At 49.0% G+C, this 22,387-nt stretch overlaps 1 protein-coding gene across 1 annotated transcript in view; it reads left to right on the top strand.

The window, feature by feature from the left end:
- LOC146870723 (myosin-7-like) overlaps positions 1-22,387 on the top strand; it is a gene marked incomplete at its 5' end in the record, with an annotated part of 160,975 nt that overhangs the window by 55,470 nt on the left and 83,118 nt on the right. Inside the window, 6 exons of the mRNA XM_085644017.1 lie at positions 966-1,104; positions 2,538-2,656; positions 2,802-2,951; positions 4,758-4,928; positions 7,010-7,319; positions 17,416-17,490. Coding sequence (XP_085500143.1) covers positions 966-1,104; positions 2,538-2,656; positions 2,802-2,951; positions 4,758-4,928; positions 7,010-7,319; positions 17,416-17,490 — 964 coding nt within the window. The remainder of the gene's footprint in view (positions 1-965; positions 1,105-2,537; positions 2,657-2,801; positions 2,952-4,757; positions 4,929-7,009; positions 7,320-17,415; positions 17,491-22,387) is intronic.

The following is a 22,387-nucleotide window of genomic DNA, read 5'->3' as shown; positions in this document are numbered from 1 at the left end:
TCCAGCCAGTACCACGGAAAGGAGTGACTGGCATTTTCCGTCCACGAAAGATCCCTTTTGTGGGGTAGATGTCACAAATGTATTACTTTATAATGGGCCGGACTGGGAACCAAATTAATCCCTGGCAAAATGTTCATACCCGGTGGACTTTACAAGGCAAGTAGACCTCACATATTTGCTTGAAAATGCACCATTTGCCCACTCTTTTTTCAAAATTTTCTTGGGGGGACAACCCCCCTGAACCCCCAGGTAGGTGGTATGGGCACGCTCGCTCGCCGCAGTGCAGTACCAGAATTGTTTTACGCCACACCACTTTCAAATGTCACCAGCCGCCACTGGCTCAAATGTGATGACGAAAGGAGGCATAGTGGGGAAAATGTAGCTGCCTAGGATCACACCATTTGTTCAAGTGGGGAAGCCAGGATTGATCCCTGGTTGTCTGGATTCATGTTGTGCAGTTCAGCGCTAGACAGGAATACTATCTCTTCTCTCTCCCGAACGACATCAAAGGCTAATGTATTGCCTTTAATTCATTGGGGAGCTTTTTTCATTGTCTCCTGGGCTGGGAGCGCCCTTCAGATGGCTGGCCATCTGGACCCTGCAGAGTGCGGGAAAAGTGCTTCGGACAGAGTCATTCGAGTGGCGTCCCTCTGAGCACTTTCACAGCACTCTGCTGGGACCTCCCTGCCAGTCAACGAGGAGGATACAGTGCTGGGCAGCACCTCCTCCGCTGCAGGAATGATGGGGGGGTCTTTGATTTAGCTAAGTTGATGGGAGCTAGAAGTACACGAAGAAGGCCCAGTTTGCTCTTGTCTTGCGGTCCCAAGAGTACCTCGAGCCGAGCCAGAGCCAGGCCTTCAGTTGGCCTACCCACCTCAAAGTTTCATATCGGGGTGCATTTCCCCCAATATTTGGGTGATAGAATATTCTCCACGAGCCCTTCAGTTTTCCTCTCTCTCGCGCAGAGCGCCTTCGACGTACTGGGCTTCACGCAGGACGAGAAGAACTCCATGTACAAGCTGACGGGCGCCATCATGCACTTCGGAAACATGAAGTTCAAGCAGAAGCAACGCGAGGAGCAGGCAGAGCCCGACGGCACCGAAGGTAGGTCCATGTGCAAACACTGCCACCCCCACCCCGCCACGAGGAGGTGTCCAAAGTGAGGCCCTTTAGTGCTTTCCCCTGATTTACTGTTACGGGGATCCTAGTAATTTCGGGAGGAGGGATTACGAAGATTACACGTTTATGGGGAATAATATGTGGAAACTGGTGTTCCTGTGCCGAGGCACAGCTCTACTGCCTTCCTTGAGCAAGGGATAACCCACCTGAGCTCTGCTCCTGTGGTCAGGGAATATGTGACCTTGTGCACTGATCTGTATAATCAGGTGAGTGTCTTTCCCCTGTCCAATGCGGGTGTGTTCCCAGGACTCCTGCAGGGACAGCCAAGCCTGGCCGCTTCTTCTCCGAGTCCTAATGCATGTTTACCTGCAGAGTCGGGGAGGGGGTGAGGGGGCGAGAATAAAACAGAGGTAGAGTTGGTGAGTGCCACTTGCTCTGCCTTGTGTGTGTATGTGTGGGGGGACAGGGAAGACACCAGAATTTTAGAGGCAACCCCCTGGGGTGTTAACTGTCAAGCCCTTGCACTCTCTGGCCTAGTATGGCAGAGTTGTAGCCCTGGGCAATCGGCCTGCACTTCCAGTGAGTCTACAGGTCATTGGGCCCAGCAAGGACTGTAGGTGAACCGAGAGCACATTAAGGATGGGAATCAGCGTAGGCCACGCAGCTCTGTTGCATTGCACTCTGGGGTTTCTGAAAAAGCGATTGTCACTAGCAGCAAACTGGCAGTTTACAGGGCTGGTGCCCACAAACACACAAGCCCGGTAACAGCATAAATGTATCAAATCCCGCTACTTCGGGTCAACGATCACCATCGATGTTAGCGGTGGGGAGGGGGGATCAACTGTAAACCTTCCTGTCGTTACATAATGTTATATACGTTTGTTATGTATGTCTCTCATAGAGAGCCTCTATCCTTTATTTCAGTTTCTGAAAGTCATAACTCCTTGCTATGGCATCACAACAACTTATAACAAAACTGGTTACCTATCTATAACTCCATATATCATATTTCTGATAATTAACATACCCTTTGCTAGCTTTCAGACTATGTTAAATAGAGATGTGGAATGTATACACAATTTAAATGATAACATTTTATGCTGAGTAATAGATAGACAGACTGATACTCGTCCTCCCTCGATGTACTGATATAAACTGAATGATAATCAGTACAACTGCATGATGTGCGTATACTGGGATATGACGCCACCTGTGCAGTGATTTTATCACTGTGTCCTAGCGTATACCGTTCCATAGCTTCCCCTTGTATGTGGCATAGAGACACTGTAAGTGGTAATGAATGCACCATGTTTGATACTATGTGACATGATGAGGGCCTTAAGAATACTGCATGTGTTGCTTGGTGTGCTGCATAGTCAAAGCTTGTGGTAACATTTCATTCCTCTCTCATGTTGCAGAGGCCAACAAGTCCGCCTATCTGATGGGCCTGAACTCGGCTGACCTGCTGAAGGGTCTGTGCCACCCCCGGGTGAAAGTGGGTAACAAGTACGTGACCAAGGGGCAGAATGTCCAGCAGGTGAGCCTTGGATGTCGCCACGTTTGCAGTGCGCAACCACAGGCTTTACAGACAACGTGTCCCAGATGCTGTGCACTGTGGTCCACATTAGCACCGTCACAGCAGCCCAGTGTCCGCACTTTCACAGAATGTCTGTGTCTTTCAGGTCTGTTACTCCACCGGTGCCCTGGCCAAGTCAGTGTCCGAGAAGATGTTCCTGTGGATGGTGGTGCGCATCAATTCCACTCTGGAGACCAAGCAGCCCCGGCAGTACTTCATTGGCGTCCTGGACATCGCCGGCTTTGAGATCTTTGATGTAAGCGATGTCCTTATCACAAGCTCAGTCTGTGACCAGTGTGCCGCAGACAAGCATCTCTGGCAGTAGAGCCACTGAGCTGTCCCTACCAGTACAAGGTTTCCTGCTTAATGCAAAGACAACTTATCAAGGCTCCAGGGAGAGTGTAGGGTGTAGATGAGCAAAGATGGTTAAAATAAAGCAGTTACGCCAGGGGGAATACATATTACAAGCCACTCAACCTTTGATAAAGGTAGACACCTACAAGGGACTACCAGTTAGTTCGATGGGGTGCGTAGAGGGAGCTGATGGGAACCAAATCGGGCTGATCCTGGTCTGGCTGAATTAACCAGTCGATGCAGAGGTTTGGGTGAGACTGTAGTGGCTTCCTCCTCTCTTCCACTCTTAGCCACGGGGGCCACTTTGGCTCCTACGGGATATTGAGATCAAGGCTCTGGCAACAAAGAGTGCAGGAGGACAAAAATATCTGGAAAAGGAATCACCTGACCACAAGGGGTGAAGTCATGCCACAATCCAGCAGAAGGGCTCTCTACCACAGTTGTTTGACGGCGGCTCGGGCCATGCTACATTTTCAAGCTATTTACAAAAGATCCATTCAATATGCAAAAAGGGTACATCATTTTCTAGCTGGAGGCATTACTGAAAATCCGGCAAGCTCTCAACCCTCGTGGGCCAATGTTGTACAACACCAACCTAGGGGATAGAGAAGGAGGTGACATGGAGGTTATTAGCAGCCATCAACAGTTTGTGCGTACAGGTCATGCTTCATCTGCAGCTCTGATCACAGAAAGCCATGGAAGATACCCAGAGGCTGGCCAGGCCTTACCTTCAGCGAACAGTCAAAACCACAGAGGTTGGTCAACACACGCGTACATCCACTTACCAACTAGGACAGTTGTACAGGTCTGCGTTTTACTACTTGAGAAAAGGCATGCAGTGTCCAGGGAGATCCATGTGAAGCTGCAGGATGCAGGGGTGGGAATTCCAACTGCTGTCGAGTTACACCTTCATAGAGTTTTATGAGCCCAGACCACTTAGAGTGAAAGACACATGTGTAAACAACAAGTCGACATTGCCATGGTTCAGTGATGTCTCAAGTGCCTTTTTGGAGTCTGGCTGAGCAGCACAGAGGCTGGTGTCCTACAGAAGTACCAGATAGCCCAGCAGAGACCCCAGCAGGAGCAAGGGTGGAGGAGCATTGGCTCTGAGGGAGATGGAGGCATTGCTTGTGCTGCAGGGAGTGTAGTGCGTAGTTGTAGAAGCGCTGTATGTGTTTTAGTTGTAGGGGGTATTTGTGGAGACATCAGCTCTGAGAAAGCAGTAGGGAGTGGTTTTAGCAGCACTGACTGTACATTAGCTGTAGTGATTGCTTTTAGTGTATGAAGTGCAGACAGCGATTGTAGAATCATTGTAAGGGGGCTGTAGGGAATTGTTAGAGAATCACTGTCTGTGCAGGAGCTGTAGGGAGTGGTTACAGAGCACTGGCTGTGAAGGAGCTGTAGGGAGTTGTTATAGAGCACTGGCTGTGAAGGAGCTGTAGGAGAGAGCTGTTAGAAGTGGTTTTAGAATCAGTGGCTATGGGGGGACCTTAGGGATAGTTGTAAGCTTTGTTTGTGAGCTGTAGATTTTGGTGTAAGAGCACAAACTACGAGCTGTAGGAAATGATGTACGAGCACTGTTTGTGTCTTCCGGGTGTTGTGAAGTTGGGGCCGCTATGTGGAAGTCATCACCAGGTTCCAGATGGACCACACATGGGCACGTGTCCACCACTCTGTGTCTGACCACTTCTCTTTTGCCCCTAAACAGTTCAACAGCTTCGAGCAGCTCTGCATTAACTTCACCAACGAGAAGCTGCAGCAGTTCTTCAACCATCACATGTTTGTGCTGGAGCAGGAGGAATACAAGAAGGAAGGCATTGAGTGGGAGTTCATCGACTTTGGCATGGACCTGCAAGCCTGCATCGACCTCATTGAGAAGGTGGGCATAGGGGACCATTGAGCGACTCATGGGCTGTGAGGGGATTGAGGGGGCTGAGATGGGAATCGAGGGTATCAGTTCCGCGGGAAGCTATTGAGAAATTATGGGCTCCATTGCAGACCTGCATCAACCTTATCTAGAAGGTGGGCAGTGGGGACCATTGAGCGACTCATGTGGTGTCCGGGGGTGGAAGGGGCCTATATGAGAATGGAGGTTATCAGTGGAACACGGCAAGTTATTGAGGAATGAGGGGCTCCATTGCAGACCTGCATCAACCTCCTCGAGAAGGTGGGCAGTAGACTGTTGAGCGACTCGTGGGGTGTCCGGGGGTGGAAGGGTTTGATGTGGGAATTGAGGTTATCAGTGGAATGCGGTAAGCTATTAAGGAATGATGGGCTCCATTGCAGACCTGCATCAACATTATCGAGAAGGTGGGCAGTGGTGACCGTTGAGTGATTTGTGGGGTGTCTGGGGGTGGAAGGGGCTGATATGAGAATGGAGGTTATCAGTGTAACATGGAAAGTAATTGAGGAAAGGTGGGTTCCACTGGAGATCTGCATCAACCTCATCAAGAAGGTGGGCAGTGGGGACCGTTGAGCGACTCGTGGGGTGTCCGGGGGTGGAAGGAGTTGATGTGGGAATTGAGGTTATCAGTGGAATGCGGGAAGCTATTGAGGAATGATGGGTTCCATTGCAGACCTGCATCAATCTCCTCGAGAGGGTGGGCAGTAGACTGTTGAGCGACTCGTAGGGTGTCCGGAGGTGGAAGAGGTTGATGTGTGATTTGAGGTTATCAGTGGAATGCGGGAAGCTATTAAGGAATGAAGGGCTCCATTGCAGACCTGCATTAACATTATCAAGAAGGTGGGCAGTGGTGACCATTGAGCGATTTGTGTGGTGTCTGGGGGTGGAAGGGGCTGATATGAGCATGGAGGTTATCAGTGTAACATGGGAAGGTATTGAGGAATGGTGGGCTCCACTGGAGACCTGCATCAACCTTATCAAGAAGGTGGGCAGTGGGGACCGCTGAGCGACTCGTGGGGTGTCCAGGGGTGGAAGGAGTTGATGTGGGAATTGAGGTTATCAGTGGAATGCGGGAAGCTATTGAGGAATGATGGGTTCCATTGCAGACCTGCATTGGCCTTATCGAGAAGGTGAGCAGTGGGGACCATTGAGCGACTCGTGGGCTGTGAGCGGATTGAAGGGGCTGATGTGGGAATGGAGTTTGTTAGGGAAATGGTGGACTCCATTGCAAGCCTGCATCAACCACGTTTGGAGTGTGAGCAGGGGCGGGCCAGCAAGGGAATGGAGGGCTACCAGGGAATGAAAGATTTCCAATGAAATGGAGGGAGCCATGGAGGAATGATGGACTGCACTGCAGGCCTGTACAAGTGTTACTGAGAACTGGGTGGGGGTTACCGAGAGAACAGTTAGGCGACCTGCAGAATAAGGGCTGTTAATGGAATTTTGGAACGATTACGCAAGCTAGGTTCCATTTCAGCTCTACCGTAACGTCATCATGGAGGTCCATGGGGTGAGGGTATCCGGTGCATGAAAGACCTGTCAATTGAATGAAGATGAGGCTCCTTTAAAGGCTTCCCTAGATTTCATCACGATGTGCGGAAGGAAGGATGTTCGGAGAATGGGTGCTCCTCAATGGAATGGTATCCCCATCAAGGAATGTGGAGCCTCAATGGCAAGCGTATGTCAACAATATTGAGCAAGCGGTGACGGAAGGGGTATAAAGCTATTGCATGGGGACAGAGGAATGGGGGAGTCCTATTGGAGAAAATGGAGGAAGGTGGGAGAAGGAATCCTTTATCCAAGCTCTCCATTGAATATCGGCATTTTATTCACATTGGAAGGTGGACTCGGCAGGAGGGGTTTGACAAATGTGGGCTTCATTGAGGAATAGGATCCATTTTTGGAACACAGGATCTATTAGAGTGAGGGACTGCCCAAAGAACCTCACAGGCCTGAGGTGCTCCTCTTAGCCCCTCCACTCATCTCATCTTCGAATTAGACCTTCAGTTTGTTACCCAGAACTAAGGACCGATTTGCTGACTTGCCTTTTCTTACAGCCAATGGGCATTATGTCTATCCTGGAGGAGGAGTGCATGTTCCCAAAGGCCTCTGACACGACATTCAAGGCCAAGCTCTACGACAACCATCTTGGCAAGTCTGCCAACTTTCAGAAACCACGCAACATCAAGGGCAAGCCAGAGGCACACTTCGCCCTTATGCACCATGCAGGAACAGTAGACTACAACATCATGGGCTGGCTGCAGAAGAACAAGGACCCCCTGAACGAAACTGTTGTGGGGCTTTACCAAAAGTCCTCTCTTAAGCTCCTGGCAAATCTGTTTGCAAACTACGCCAGTGCTGACTCAGGTAACCACAGCTGCATGGCAGTTACAGTCCATTTTTAAGGTCTTGCCTACCAAACAGCTCTTAGCTGTGTGTAGACAACAGCCTGTTGTGTACCATACTGAAACATTATAGTGGGAAAAGGGCCCCTGTATTGCTTACCATAAGCTGGCTTTATTGTCACTCTCATTTGCTTGCTTCTGATTTGATGGCTTGCCTTTCTCTTCTTGTATTTGTCCCTCCCGTGGAGAATAGTCTGTTTACTATTCTTTTTATTGGATGAATTGTATTCTTTCATTGCTCACATTCAGAGAACTACTGTTTTCTTTATCTGTAAGCACTCCACAAAAGTGTGTGTGTTTTCTAACTCTCTGCCTTGTGTATCCTGCTTCCTACACCCAAAACACCTGCAACCTATGCATGCCCCCCCCCAAAGCTCCTCTAAAGCTTTCCTCACCTTATCCCCGACTTTCCTTATTAATATTTTTTGTCCTCCCACCAGACCTCAGGCACCTCCATTGCTCCCTCGCCCCTGCCCACTCCCTATTTCTTACTCACCCCTTGATGCCCCCACCCAGCACTCCATTCCCACCCATTATCCCTTGTCCTTTTAATATTTTTTAGGTCTCGACTAGCGTTGCAGCGCATGCACTGCTCGCTCGGTGAGACCTAAAGTGAGAGAGGAGCTTTCAGAAGGGGACTTCAAGCCCTGCCCATCATTTTCATTGGGTTGCGTCAGTGTTTATGCTAAATGCTGGCTTCCCATTGAAAATGATGCCTTTTGGCCACTGCCCTTTCTCCCTTTCGTCCGGCCCATCCGGACTGGGTCATCTGCATCACGGCTGTCGTGAAGCACTTTCTTATCTTTAGGGGGGGCATCTGTTTCTAATTAGCACAGCCTTAGCACAGCCATGCTAATTAGAAACAGGTGGCCCCTTAAAGATGAGAAAGTCTGCAGGCACTACCCTGCACACTGAGGTCTACTCGCTTCAGTGTCCCCCCCTTGACTTTCCCATCTCCTTCCCAAAGACACCGGCCCTTCTCAAAGGCATCTCCCCGCCCGGCCTGCTGCTGGTCGCTCAGGGCGACAGTTTCAATTTTCTCTCTCCCCTTGGCTTCTTCTTTTTTTAGGAGAAATCGGGCTAATTGTGACAAAACGCTGGTTATCTCTGGAAAAACAATTAAATCCCTTCGATTACATTTACAGCAAAATGTGCTTAGCACTGTAAAGAGGCCGGGCGCTGGGGGCCGGGCCCGGAGTGGCATGTCCCCCCGGCCGGTCGATATCCTATTATCGAGTCGTGCATATCTCTTTCAGGCAGCTTGTTAAGTCTCTGCTAATATCTAAATTATAAGGTCACAATTCAGATAAATACTCGATTAAAACCTATTACACTTATTAGGGCCCACTATTGATCGCAGCTGCGTTCTACCGAGGCTGCGGATTGCTTTTCACCCCCACCGAAATATTCTGAGGACCGCAGTGATTTACTGCCGCACGTGGAGAGAGGGAGCTCGCGTGAAGGAGTGCGTGTGTGGTTGAATGAGTGTGTCCTTGTGCTCAGTGTGTGTACGTGTGACCCTGGGTCTGTGTGAGACTATATATGTGAGATGTGTGCGAATAAGAGGACCTGTGTGTGACTAAATGTGCGTCCCCGAGAGAAAATGTTTGTGTTTTGTATGTGTGTGCGCGTGGATGAATGTGTAGTGTGTGTGCATACATATGTGTGTGAGAAAGACTGTGTAAAGAGCTGTGTTGAAGAGAATAATAGTAAGCATGCATGAGAGTATGTGTGCGTGCCTGACAGGGAATATGTGTGTGTTTGGGGGCTGGTGTGTGTTCATTTATAAAAGAGTAAGTGTGCATGGAGGTGGCAAGAGAGTGATTAGGTTTGTGAGAGTATGTGCGTGCACACCCGTGTGGAAGAATGTGTTGTGTGTGTGCATACCTATGTGCTTGAGAAAGAGTCTATGTGTAAGGTGCTACATATGTGTGAGAGAGAATAAAAACACGTGTGCATAAGAGTGTGCGTGACTGAGAGGGAATGTGCGATTGTGTGTGTGTGTGAGAGAGGGGCGTGTGTCGGGGGGATGGTGTGTGTCCATTTATGATAGAGTGAGTGTGCTTGGAGGTGGTGAGAGAGTCATTGGGTGTGTGAGGTGTGTTAGCTAAGTGAGAGTACATGTGTGGGAGTTTTTTCGGATTGTTGATACAAAGTTACGCTTATATAAACGCCTACCTTATGATTTACTGTACACAAGAAGGAGTAGTTTCTTACCTGTAACTCCAGTTCTGTAGTAGGGGTATCTCTGTTATAGTCATAATCTATGAATAGTCCCGCCCATGTGCGGGGACCCCGGAGCAATCAAAATATCTCTTAAGCTGTCCTGCATTTGCAAACCTGCAAAGACACTTAAGAGACAGACAAAATAATACAGCCTAATAACAATATGGGTGCACTGGCCAGCACTTCATCTGAAGTGAACACAAAAGCCAAAATAAAGTTTAAATGTCATTTTTATTCACATCTGACATGTTCCTTTATTGTATCACACTCCCTTCACCAAAATCCCTTTAAACAATAGAGAGGAAGGGGTGGACAGACAAGCCCTATAGGCTGTCATTATGTGTCTGCTAAAAGGATACCGTGCCTTTAAGGAACTCTCCAGAGACCCCCGGTATCCCAGGATGCACAGCCAAAGCAAGTTACTTTCAGTTCTTGTTGAAGGTGTATAACAACAGGCCTGATACTGCCAGTTTACTCTACCGGGGAGGAGGGAGGGTCGCTTATGACTATAACAGAGATACCCCTACTACAGAACTGGAGTTACAGGTAAGAAACTACTCCTTCTGTAGTAGGGGATCTCTGTGTATAGTCATAATCCATGAATAGAATGGCAAGCCCATCCCAACCAACAAACAGCGGTGGAGTAAAAACCGAACACCAACAAATTACTGTGCAAACAAATTCCTCAGCGAAGCCTGTCCAACCTGCGCATCTGCCCTAGCATCAGAGTCCAGGCAGTAATGCTTTGTAAACGTATGGACCGACTTCCAGGTGGCAGCCTTACAAATGTCAGCGATTGGAACATTCCTAAGCAAAGCTGTAGTCGCTGCTTTGCCCCTAGTCGAATGCGCTGTAGGCTTACCCCCTAACGTCTTATTAGCTTTCTGATAACAGAGCTGAATACAGGACACAATCCATCTGGAGATGGACTGTTTCGAGGTAGCTAGACCAGTTCTTACCGAACCATAATTTACAAACAGTTGATCCGACCTGCGGATGTCTTTTGTCTTATCTAGATAGAATTTCAACACTCTACGCACATCTAGTGAATGCAGAGACCTCTCCGCCGGAGAGGAGGGATGCTGAAAAAATGTAGGCAAAGTTATCATTTGATTTACATGGAAATCAGATATCACTTTAGGTAAAAACTTAGGATGAGTACGCATTACCACTTAAGAAGCATGGAATACAGTATACGGCTCTTGACAACACAGAGCCTGAATCTCACTTACTCTCCTGGCCGATGTAATGGCCACAAGGAAGGCCGCCTTCCAGGACAAATGCTGCAGAGAAGCCTTATTAATAGGCTCAAAAGGCTCCCTCATTAATCTGGACAACACCACGTTTAATTCCCATGGTGGAGAAGGTCGTCTAACAGGGGGAAACACCTTACGCAAACCCTCCAAAAAATCTTTAATCACAGGGATTTGAAAAAATGAGGTTTGGGAAGGGCCCTTACTATACGCAGTCAGAGCTGCGAGATGAACTTTAATAGACTGAAAGTTAAGCCCAGATTGAGCTAACTGCAGCAGATAAGGCAGAATAACATCTTCTTTACAGGATGTAGGGTCAATGTCCTTTGCCGTGCACCATAAGCAGAATCTCTTCCACTTATAGGCGAAAGAAGTCCTCGTAGACAGTCTCTTCGCCTCTTTCAAGATCTCCATACAGTCCTGAGGCAGGTTCAAGTGTTCATACTGTACTAGCTCAGGAGCCATGCTGCCAAACTCAAGGACGAGAGATTGGGGTGAACCATCTGTCCTCCGAATTTCGTGAGAAGGTCCGGCCGACACGGCAGGCGCCGGTGTGGCAGAACAGACCGGTGAAGAAGGTCGGTGAACCACCATTGCCTCGGCCACTCCGGAGCAATCAGGATCATCCTGGCTCTGGATTGCGACAGCTTGATCAGCACCGCCGGAATCAGGGGAATGGGTGGAAAGGCGTAGAGAAAGCTGTTGGACCAGCTGATCCATAGGGCATTCCCCAGTGTCCCTGGTTGGTAGTACCTGGACGCGAAGTCGCGGCATTTGCTGTTTTCTGCCGTAGCGAACAGATCGAAATCCGGAGTGCCCCACTCTGCGAAGACGTCTCTTAGCACGTCGTCGTTTAGCACCCACTCGTGATTTTCTTGAACGAGCCTGCTGAGCGCATCGGCTTGGGCATTCTGCACTCCCGGCAGATGGGTTGCCGTGATCGTTAGGTTCCTGGCCACCAGCCAATTCCAGATAGTCTGTGCCTCCCGAGACAGCGTGCGTGAACGGGAGCCCCCCTGCTTGGTGAGGTAATACATGGTAGTAGTATTGTCCGTCTGAACTAGCAGGGAGTTCGTCTTGAAGGAGGGATGGAACGCCTTCAGGGCCAAGTGTACTGCTCTGAGTTCCAAAAAGTTGATGTGGTAAGTCATCTCCGTCTGTGATCATATCCCCTGAATCTGAACAGGGCCCGAATGCGCTCCCCAGCCCTGGAGAGACGCATCGGTCACTATGGTCTGGACCGGAATATCCTTGTGAAAGGGAGTCCCCTTGCAGACATTCTCTGAGGAGCACCACCATTTCAGAGACTGTAGAGCGTGTTGGGACAGATGAATCTTGTCCTCCCAACGCCCCCGCCTCTGGTCCCATTGATCCTCCAGACATTCCTGCAGAGGCCTCATATGCAGACGTGCATTGGGGGTGAGAAAGATGCATGAAGCCATCGACCCCAGTAAAGAGGCCACCGTCCTCACTGCAGCAGAGTGGGCTGAGAGGAGGTGCAGGGCCTTCCAACGGATAGATAAGCGTCTCTCCTCCGAAGGACACACGCTTGCGTTCAAAGTATTGACTGAGGCCCCCAAGTACTGGAGACACTGCACAGGGATCGGCACTGACTTCGTCATGTTGATGTGCAGCCCCAGGCGATGAAGCAAGGCAGCTGTCCTGTTGAAATGACACTGGGCTTCCTGGTACGTGGAAGCTTTGATCAGCCAATCGTCCAGGTAGGGATACGCAAACACTTTGTTCTTCCGCAAGTGTGCTGCCACCACTGCCATGCACTTGGAGAACGTCCTCGGTGCAGACTTCAGACCAAACGGGAGTACTTTATACTGGTAATGGTTGTTGCCTACCAAAAACCTCAGGAACTTGCAATGCTTTTGTACGATCGGCACATGAAAGTAAGCGTCCTGCAGATCTATGGCGCACAGCCAGCCTCCTCGATGCAACTGAGGGTAAATCTGATGCAGGGACAACATACGGAACTTTTCTCTGCGGATCCACTTGTTTGCTTGACGCAGATCTAGAATAGGCCTGAACTCGTTCTTGTCCTTTTTTCTGACGAGAAAGAACCTTGAGTAAAGACCTTTTCCTTTTTGCCTCAAAGGAACAGTCTCTATCGCCTTCTTCTTTAACAGAATGTCCGCCTCCCACTGGAGCTCTCGCACCATGTAGGGAGAGCGCACTGGTGGGACCTGTGGAGGCGGGCTGGTGAAACGAAGACTGTACCCATTGCAAACAATATTCAGCACCCACTTGTCCTGAGTTATTGTTCTCCACTCTGCCAGGTAGTATTGAATACTTCCCCCCACCGGAGCGGGTAACGGATGAGGGGGAAGTGACCTTTCAGGGCTTCGACCCGGCCGGGCCTTTGTTCCCCGACGAGGATCGATGCTGTCCTCTGCCCCTCTGGCGCTTTTGAAAGGACTGCCTCGGGAACTGTTGTTGTTGCTGGTGTTGTTGTTGTTGACCAGACTGACGCCCTTGGCCGCGTTGTTTAGAATAACGCCTGCCATAGGAACGCAATGATCTCTTCTGTTCCTTGGGTTTCTCCAACCCCACGGCCTTCAGGGTTTCTGCTTCGGCCTTCATGCGGGCCATTTAGTCATCCGCATGAGACCCGAAAAACGTCGTGCCACGAATCCGGGGCCCTGTATTTCTTTTGCAACCATGAGGGAGCAGACTTCACCACGGCCGGTGTCAAGAAGACCTCCATGGCTGGTTCCTCCAGACCTGGAACCAAAGGGAGGAGGGGGCGTGATAGATGCGCCTTGTGTAAAGTCTCGAATATCACAGAGGTAGGGGGAACTGGTACTGTCACTGAGATTCCCAATTTTGCCGCCCCTCTCATCAGAACATCTTGGAAAGTGGCAATATCATCCACTGGCGAGATTCTAGTAGGCGGTGTTTCCGATAACGTGGGGGAAAGCCGTCCAGTGCCAGAAGAGTCCGAATACCTCGTGCTTCTGGATCGAGATCTATACCTCCGTCGTCCATGCCTTGTGTGAGTGGACGATCTGTGTCTGCTCCGTGACCTCCGGCGCGATCTAGAGCGTGATCTCAGTCTCTTAGGAGCCACCGGTCGCCGAGGAGAAGGCGGGAGCTGTGGCACCGGAGGCGGTGGTAGCGGAGGTGGCGTAGGTCGCTTAGGAGGCGCCACTGGGAGCCGGGGGTCAGGTGGAGGAGGAGGAGGCGTAGGAGGCTTCTGAGGCCGCGGCTGAGGCTGAGGCTGCGGTCGCGGTAGAGGCAGTGGCAGGGGGTCCATCGGAGACTCTCTCCGTCCATCACTCCTTGCAGGAGAACCCGGACTAGCCCTGTCCGGACTTCCGTCCACCCTTCTCTTCTTTGCGGGTCTACCCCGTGAAGAGGCCGAAGTGAACGAGGGAGAGCGTCCTGCTCTCCTAGACCCACGACTGGAGATCGTAATCACTGAAGAAGTGTTACCAGGTGATCTCGTCCTCGACGTCGAACCGTGCGTCGACCTCGTACAGCTTCTCCTCGACGTCGAACGGCGTCCCCTGCCTTTTCTCGACATCGAGCGCCTTCGTCTCGACGGCGAGCCTCTCGACGTCGCCGGTAAGCGATGTCGCCTCGACGGCGATCTCCTTCGCCTCGACGGCGATCTCCCTCGCCTCGACGGCGATCTCCCTCGACTCGACGTCCGTCGCCGGTGGCTTCGCGTCGATGTCGATCCATGAGTCGACGGCGAAGGAGGCGAGCGGGCTCGCATCGACGGCGAACGGCGCTGTCTGCGGGGCTTAGTACGACGCCGATGGTATGTCGACGTCGACTGTGAAGCCTTCGACGGCGACCTAGTCCGAGGTCTCGCCGGCCCCTCTCTCGACGTCGAACGTCGAGGACGCCGAGATCCAGAGCCCTGGATCGACAGCGAACACACCGGTGCTGTACCTTTCGCCGTCGCCGTCGTCGTCCTCGACGTCGAACGGGATCTTCCGGCCGGTAGGCGTCGTTTCTGCTCCTTTTTCTGCCCGGAGGTCCCTCCAGTGGCTGAAGCATGGGCAGAGGATGGGGAAGGAGATCCTCCATGCCCAGAAGTCTCACCTGTTCTCTGCTTCTCCTGTCCCTGAAGGCGAATCTTCTCTCTGTCCCTCAGGGTCCTCTTGGAGAAGGTCTTGCAGATGTCACATGTAGCAGGGACATGTGAAGATGATAAGCAGAGAATACAGACATCATGTGGGTCCGTTTTCCTCCCACACTCAGGGCATTTATCAAATAAAGCCATGCTAAGAGTGGGTCAAACTGCAGGATGCAGCAGAGAAAGGCTCTAGACGTCGAATGAACAAACTTTTTTATCCAAAAAACCAATTTTATCCAAAATATCCACCCAAAAGGGTAGAGCTCAATGCTCCCGGGTCCTGCTAGCAGGAGCCGGAAAAAAGAACTGAAAGTAACTTGCTTTGGCTGTGCATCCTGGGATACCGGGGGTCTCTGGAGAGTTCCTTAAAGGCACGGTATCCTTTTAGCAGACACATAATGACAGCCTATAGGGCTTGTCTGTCCACCCCTTCCTCTCTATTGTTTAAAGGGATTTTGGTGAAGGGAGTGTGATACAATAAAGGAACATGTCAGATGTGAATAAAAATGACATTTAAACTTTATTTTGGCTTTTGTGTTCACTTCAGATGAAGTGCTGGCCAGTGCAGCCATATTGTTATTAGGCTGTATTATTTTGTCTGTCTCTTAAGTGTCTTTGCAGGTTTGCAAATGCAGGACAGCTTAAGAGATATTTTGATTGCTCCGGGGTCCCCGCACATGGGCGGGACTATTCATAGATTATGACTATACACAGAGATCCCCTACTACAGAACTAATTTTATAAATACCAATACATAGATATTTTTTTGCATGTATAAAACTGTTCCTATGGAAACTGAAACGTAAGGGCGATGACAGAGCTTATCGCCGACTCTGTGAAACTCGCCTGTGTCCCCTACATGCGTGTATATTTGTGTGTTTGCATATGTGTTATCACAAAATAACTTCCGGTGCTCAGACCCGGACAGACCCGGCCCACTTAAAGCCCTGCCTCTTCTATCATTAACTCCAAATAGGCGATGTTTTTGTAGACTATATCAGATTTACTATGCTTTGGTTACGATATTCTGATACAAAACGGGCTCGAGTGGTCCAGGATTACAGGGCAGAGGGTAAAATTCCATCGCCTCATTTATATGTCACAATTTTCCCCTCCCTTTTTATCTCTCCCTCTGTTCCACTTTCAGTCCTCTACTCTTCTTCACATCTCATTCCCCTCCGCATGGTCTCTCTCCCTTTCTCGTGCCCTTTAAAGGTCTCAAGCTCTTTTTCTCTCTCCTTTTCCTCTGTCTGTCTGTCCATTCACATCTCCCTTTCTGTTTCTTGATGCTATCTCACTCTCCTGCAGGAAAACCTGAACAAGCTGATGACCAACCTGCGCACCACACCCCCCCCCACTTTGTGCAGTGTATCATTCTGAATGAAACAAAGTCTCCAGGTGAGTCAGTGCTGAAGAATAAAATACATCAGTTCTGCACTGACAGAAGCGCAGCTGTCACCCATCCCCACACTGCACCGCCGAAGGGGGCCCAGCCCCGTGTGGACCTCCGGGGCATGGAGTGCGGCAGGAATCACTAATTCACTCACACGTGCTCCTCTCTAAATCTGCCCTGGTTCTGGAGGGACCTTCTTTTCCTTGAGTAAGAGGGGCAATTCAGGGCACAAGTTCTAAAAAAAGAAGTGGGGGGACTAACCTAATTAATCAGTATGCAAGTGACATCACGGCGCATGACATCACGGCGCGTGACATCAGATCTTAAGCCCTCACATATATGTTTAACATGTCTATCATGAGTACATTAAAGAACATATCGAGTATACAGGGAAACCCTCCTTATTTAGGGAGAAGAGTCACACTTTTGTAAGCTACACATTAAACAATATTGCTTTTTGTCAGTGTAAACGTCCTCTACCCATAGTGCTTTCCAAGAAAAAATTGTGATATTTAAATTATTCCAACACCTCCTCAGGGGTAGTAAGCACTATTTAAATGCTATTTATTTTGTGTAGATACTGGCAAAGACCAACACATCTTCCCTAGTCTGGATCTGATTCCTTGAGGAGTAGGGTGTACCTCCCAGGCTTCCCTAGCCTGGGTCTGTTCTTTGAGAACTAGGGTGTACCTCACATGTTTCAGAGGCATATGTCTTGTTTCTTTGAGGAGTAGGATGTACTTCACATGCTTCCCTAGCCTGGGTCTGTTTTTTGAGGACCAGGGTGCACCTCACATGCTTCCATGGCAGTGTCTGATTCTTTGCGGAGTAGGGTGTTCCTCTCATGCTTCCATAGTGTCCGATTCTTTGAGGAGTTTGGTGTACCTATCATGCTTCCCTTGCCTGGGTCTGATTCCTTGAGGACTGTGGTGTTTCTTACATCGTTCTGTGGCCTGGGTCTGATCCTCTGAGGCATAAGAGCGCTTCCCAGGTGTTCCAGTTAAGAGACCCGAGGGTAGCGAGTGTCTCAGAGGTGCCCTTCCTTTCTTTTTACCATTTGCCTGATTTTCCTCCATTTTTCTTCCAACGCTAGAGCAAGTGGCCAAAGGCAAAGGTGCCAAGAAGAAGGGCTCTTCATTCCAGACGGTGTCTGCACTGCATCGGGTGAGTTGGTGCACACTGAAGGGAAGGTGATGTCCAAATATCGTTAGCAGACGTATCGAACTCTGAATATCCTTTACAAACATATCGTCCCATTGGGCGTACCTCTTCTCAGGGCTTTAAGTGGGAAACAAAACTGGGTGTGCTCTAAAAAAGGCGGGGCAAACCTCAAAGGGGTGTGGTCTATCTAAGTAGGGGTGTGGTCTAAATAAAGATAACTAGTGTAGCAGTACCCCTTGCTCTGACAAGTCGTCAGCTCTAGGACTCCTTAGAGAACAACTGCAGTATACACAAACATAGACATGACACAATATATTCCACCTAACCTCAATGCAGGTGGAATTGTGACACAGGTTGTCGAAGCATATTTACTTAAGTACAGCCTGCCGTACACCTCAAATCACATCTACCACAACCCAGCTGGGCCTGTAAACACGGATTAGAGCACTCCCTACTTTACTTGCCATGCAGAATCAACACAAGCATTTGCAATGCAATAGGTCTCGCATTTATACGAGTTTGAGCTATTGGCATTGTAAATGACAGTGCCTTTTATTTAAGTTCTTAAAAAACCAAACTTAAATAAAAAGCATTGTCATTTACAATGCCAATAGCTCAAACTCGTATAAATGCGAGACCTATTGCATTGCAAATGCTTGTGTCCATTGAAACCGCAGCCTGAAAAGTGCAATTAATTTCCGCCACCCCCCATTTTCCTTGGTCACAAGATAGTTCCTGACACCAGAAAGTCTGGGGGTCATACGGGCAGCAAATTGAGGAACAAGGCGGCACTAATTCCTTACAAGATCCCAACTGCACAGCCCCCTTCTCCCCCTGCTCTCTGTCGAAGTTTTCAAAATCCTACAGTATTTGGGGGCGGGGCGTGGGCGGCGCTTCGCTGGGCTGTGAAACTATGTGAAAGACTGCGGACCTGCACCGAGGCTGCAGGAATGTGCACTTTTACATGATTTATGTGTGTGGATTATTTTTGTACTTTCGGGTGGGTGGGGGCCACAGAATGCAGGGCTGCAGTGCAAATAATTTCCTAAAAACGTGCAATATACAAATTCAGACTGGGAAACGAAGTGCTCGAAGTACTGTGGTTCGTATGCGTGTGAATTCTGTGTGTTTAAAATCGCAGATTAGGGTTGTAACAGGTAAAGTATTGCCTCGCTGGTGTGAGTTTGTTATAGTCAGCGGGAACATGTGTAGGGATCCACCCTGGTTTCATGCGTCTGGTAAAGGACCTCTCTGAATGTTGCTCACTTGTAAGGTATTACATCCCTGTGCATCTACTTGGGTGGTGGTGGCAACGAAAGGCTGGCTGCTTGTTACTGCCTGCGGCGTGCTGTGATGCTGCTATGCGGTTCGCCTAGGGGACAAGGGGCGTCACAGGTGACTACAAGTTGCGGATCAGGTAATTGGAGGGATTTGAGCTTTTTAAAGGCAGCAAGACAAGCGGTCATATGTAGGTAGTCAGTGGAATAAAGGGTGCCCCCATTTATTTACCAGTTGCTTTAGATGAAAATTCGGAAGAGAGTGGTGCGCGGTGGGGGGGGGGGGTGTTTTCTGTAAAACTTGTAAAAGAGAGGGGGTGGCAAGGTGTTTTCTGTCCCCAACCTCCACTTGTAACAAGCTGTCGCCATTGTGAAACAAGCAGGAAGTGGGATAAGGGAGGGGGTGGCAAATGGTGAGCACTTTCACGGCGGCTTTGATGTTCTCAGTGGCCGCGCGGCTCACTGAGAACATCAAAGCGGCCGCGAAATGAGCTTTTGTAAACGGGGGATTTGAAAGTGCAAACTAGTGCTTTCAGGCTGCCAAATGGTGCGCGCGCCTGGCGCACATGCACTGTATTTGGAGGCCTGAAAAGCACTAGTTTGCACTTCCAGATCCCCCTTGTACAAAAGCTCTCGCGAGAGCAGCGCTAAAGCGCTGCCTCAGGCGAGACCTAATAAAAACGATTCAAATGTATTTGCATCAGTACTATTACATTATCATTCTTTTTAATTAATAACTTTTTATTGCATTTTTGTTTTCATCGTTATCAACAAATATTATTCGCGATGATGATAATATTAATAATAGCAGTAGTAATGGAACAATAATAATTATAATAAGCAGGTTAGACAATATTTACTTCATAAAATCCGATATACTGCATTCCTATGCGATCCGTACCACCGTTTCTCTTCCCCATAATCACCTAATTGAAGCTTGATAATATTTAGATATTTCGCCTCGCACTATTCGTTTTTCATAATAGTATAATTAAAGCTGCACTGTGGCGTGTACCCGGAGGAGCCACAAGGGGCTGCTCGCTGCCTGCTTTCTCTCTCCCACTGGCCTGGCGCTGTCTGGAGGCTTAGGGGAGGGAGACACTTCCTTTTGTCCCAATTGCAAGGAGACCATTCAGAGGCACTGTGGGAGGCCAATGTACAGGATTTTAGCGCCCATCAGGCTGAAGGTGTGAGAATTGCTTGTGGGCTGAAAGTTAAAAATGTGGGGGCGCTAAAATCCTGTACAATGGGCCTCCCGCAGTGTCTCTGAATGGTTTCCTTGCAAGCAGTCACTTAAGTAAATTAGAGGGGCCTCGCACATTCCCTTTTGTCCCAGGGTCCCGCAAATCATAGACCCGGCCCTGCTCTCCCAAGTGCAAAGGGGGTGTGGGGGGGTGTCAATGAAGACCTACCGCACGTGCATGCTCAGGGCCGGCTCTAGGGCGGTGCGACCGGTGCCACCGCACCGGGTGCTGATTGCATGGGGACGCCTGTTTGCTAGTTTACATTGCTTTTAAAAGCACCCGCTGCAGCGTTCCTGACCTCCAGCAAGATTCAGCCAACAATTAAAATGTCAAGCCTACTCCAGTGATTGATGCTCTTCCTGGAGAGAGAACGAAGGTTTGTCTAGTAAAAGTTTTGATTCATCATAAGGTAGTTCAGAGGGTTAATGTGCCTGCTGCAAAGAATGTGTACCATGCAAATCAGGAAGTGAACATAACGTAAATAGGTCAGGGGGTTACTGATTTCAGAGACTTTGTTTTGTTACTTGTAGTTTAGAAGTTAAAATACTAATAAAAAACAGTGAGCTGTTAACTGTCATCAAAGAACTAAAATGCAGACTTCAAGTATAGATTAGTGCGTGTTGATTTTTCCCCATGACTTTCAATATCCTTATGTTGTACAAAGTGTTGATTTGGGTAGAAATCGATACCAATTATTAAAGATAATCCCCAACCATGGTCTTGCGTTTTAAATTCTGCGTTTGTGCTTTTCCAGACCAAGCCCCCCTAAACTATACTGCCTACCAGAATGGATGACATATAAATCCTTCCACTCTGTCTTATGCAACGTTTCCTATACATTGATTTACACACATATGATTGAGTAATGTGTGTGCAATGTAAAGTGCTCTGCCGCCTGTTACTTTTATAAATTACACTTTAAAACGGATTAAATGCATCTGAGTGAGAGTGGTTATGGAGACTGTTAAGGGGTGATGGTAGTGCGGTAATTCGTTGCGTAGATGGTCACTGGGGGGGGGTCGCCAAATAACACTGCCGCACTGGGCGTCACCAGTGCTAAAACTGGCCCTGTGCATGCTGTAGCCGCATTGTGGATTCTGGAGAAAGCCATCATCATAAAAAGAGTTCGCACCAGCTAGCTAATTGCCACGTATACATTAAAAAACCCGTTTCGAGGCCCCCTGAAAATAACTTCCGGTGCTCAGACCCGGACAGACCCGGCCCACTTAAAGCCCTGCCTCTTCTATCATTAACTCCAAATAGGCGATGTTTTTGTAGACTATATCATATTTACTATGCTTTGGTTACGATATTCTGATACAAAACGGGCTCGAGTGGTCCAGGATTACAGGGCAGAGGGCAAAATTCCATTGCCTCATTTATATGTCCCAATTTTCCCCTCCCTTTTTATCTCTTCCTCTGTTCCACGTTCAGTCCTCTACTCTTCTTCACATCTCATAACGGCCGCACTGCGCCCATTCCAGGAACCGTACCATACTTGTGCATCTGCATTACTAAAAACACAGCCAACAATCGTCGTATGTGGTGGTAATTGTTGGCCGCAGTTTATTACTTATTACATAGTCACACTTGTACAATTCCCCCGGACATCCCCTTGGAGGCCAGGGTCATAAATCATGTCACACATTATTACAAATGCGATGTCGTGCATTGTCAGCTGGACATCATAAATCATGGGCCATAAATCATTATCCATCATAAATCATTCTGTTGGCCCTTCCTTTGTTGCCATAAATCACTCTGCCTGATCATCATAAATCAGCAGCCATAATTCATGGGTCATAAATCATCGGTATGTCATAAATCATTCTGTCACCTGCCATCAGAATTTCGTGGTCATAAATCATTCTGCAGGAGCATCATAAATCATCAGCCATAAATCATGGGTCATACATCATTGGTATGTCATAAATCATTCTGTCACAATCTGTCCGCTGTCATAAATCATTCTGCATGAGCCTCATAAATCAACAGCCATAAATCATCGGCTGGCCATAAATCACTGGTTTGTCTTGTTTGCTCATTTGCAACTCCTAGGGTCGTAAATCACCCTGACAGCTCGTAGATTGTTCTTTGTTGTTAACCACGCCCCTTTGCGTGTGGGGGGTAGCCTTTTCCCTGGAGTTAGGCCCCAACTCGCTACCTTATTAGTCTCTTTTGTGCTCCACCTTCTGGTGGGGGCTGGGCTGCGAGCGCCGTCTCCGTTTGCTACCCCGATTTTGTCAGGCGCACTCACCCTGCCGTGCGACATCCCAAAGTGAGTGGCCCTCCTTCTACACACCGCCCCGTCGGTGTGCTCCCATACAGACCAAAACACTTGTTGTTTCCGCCACGCCGCCAGGGAGGCTTACGTCTTCCTGCG

This window comes from Triturus cristatus, chromosome 1_1 (genome assembly GCF_964204655.1).
Source record: "Triturus cristatus chromosome 1_1, aTriCri1.1, whole genome shotgun sequence".
NCBI classification, from domain to species: Eukaryota; Metazoa; Chordata; class Amphibia; order Caudata; family Salamandridae; genus Triturus; species Triturus cristatus.
The sequence above is the reverse complement of the archived record's forward strand: the minus strand, read 5'-3'. Positions and strand labels throughout refer to the sequence as shown.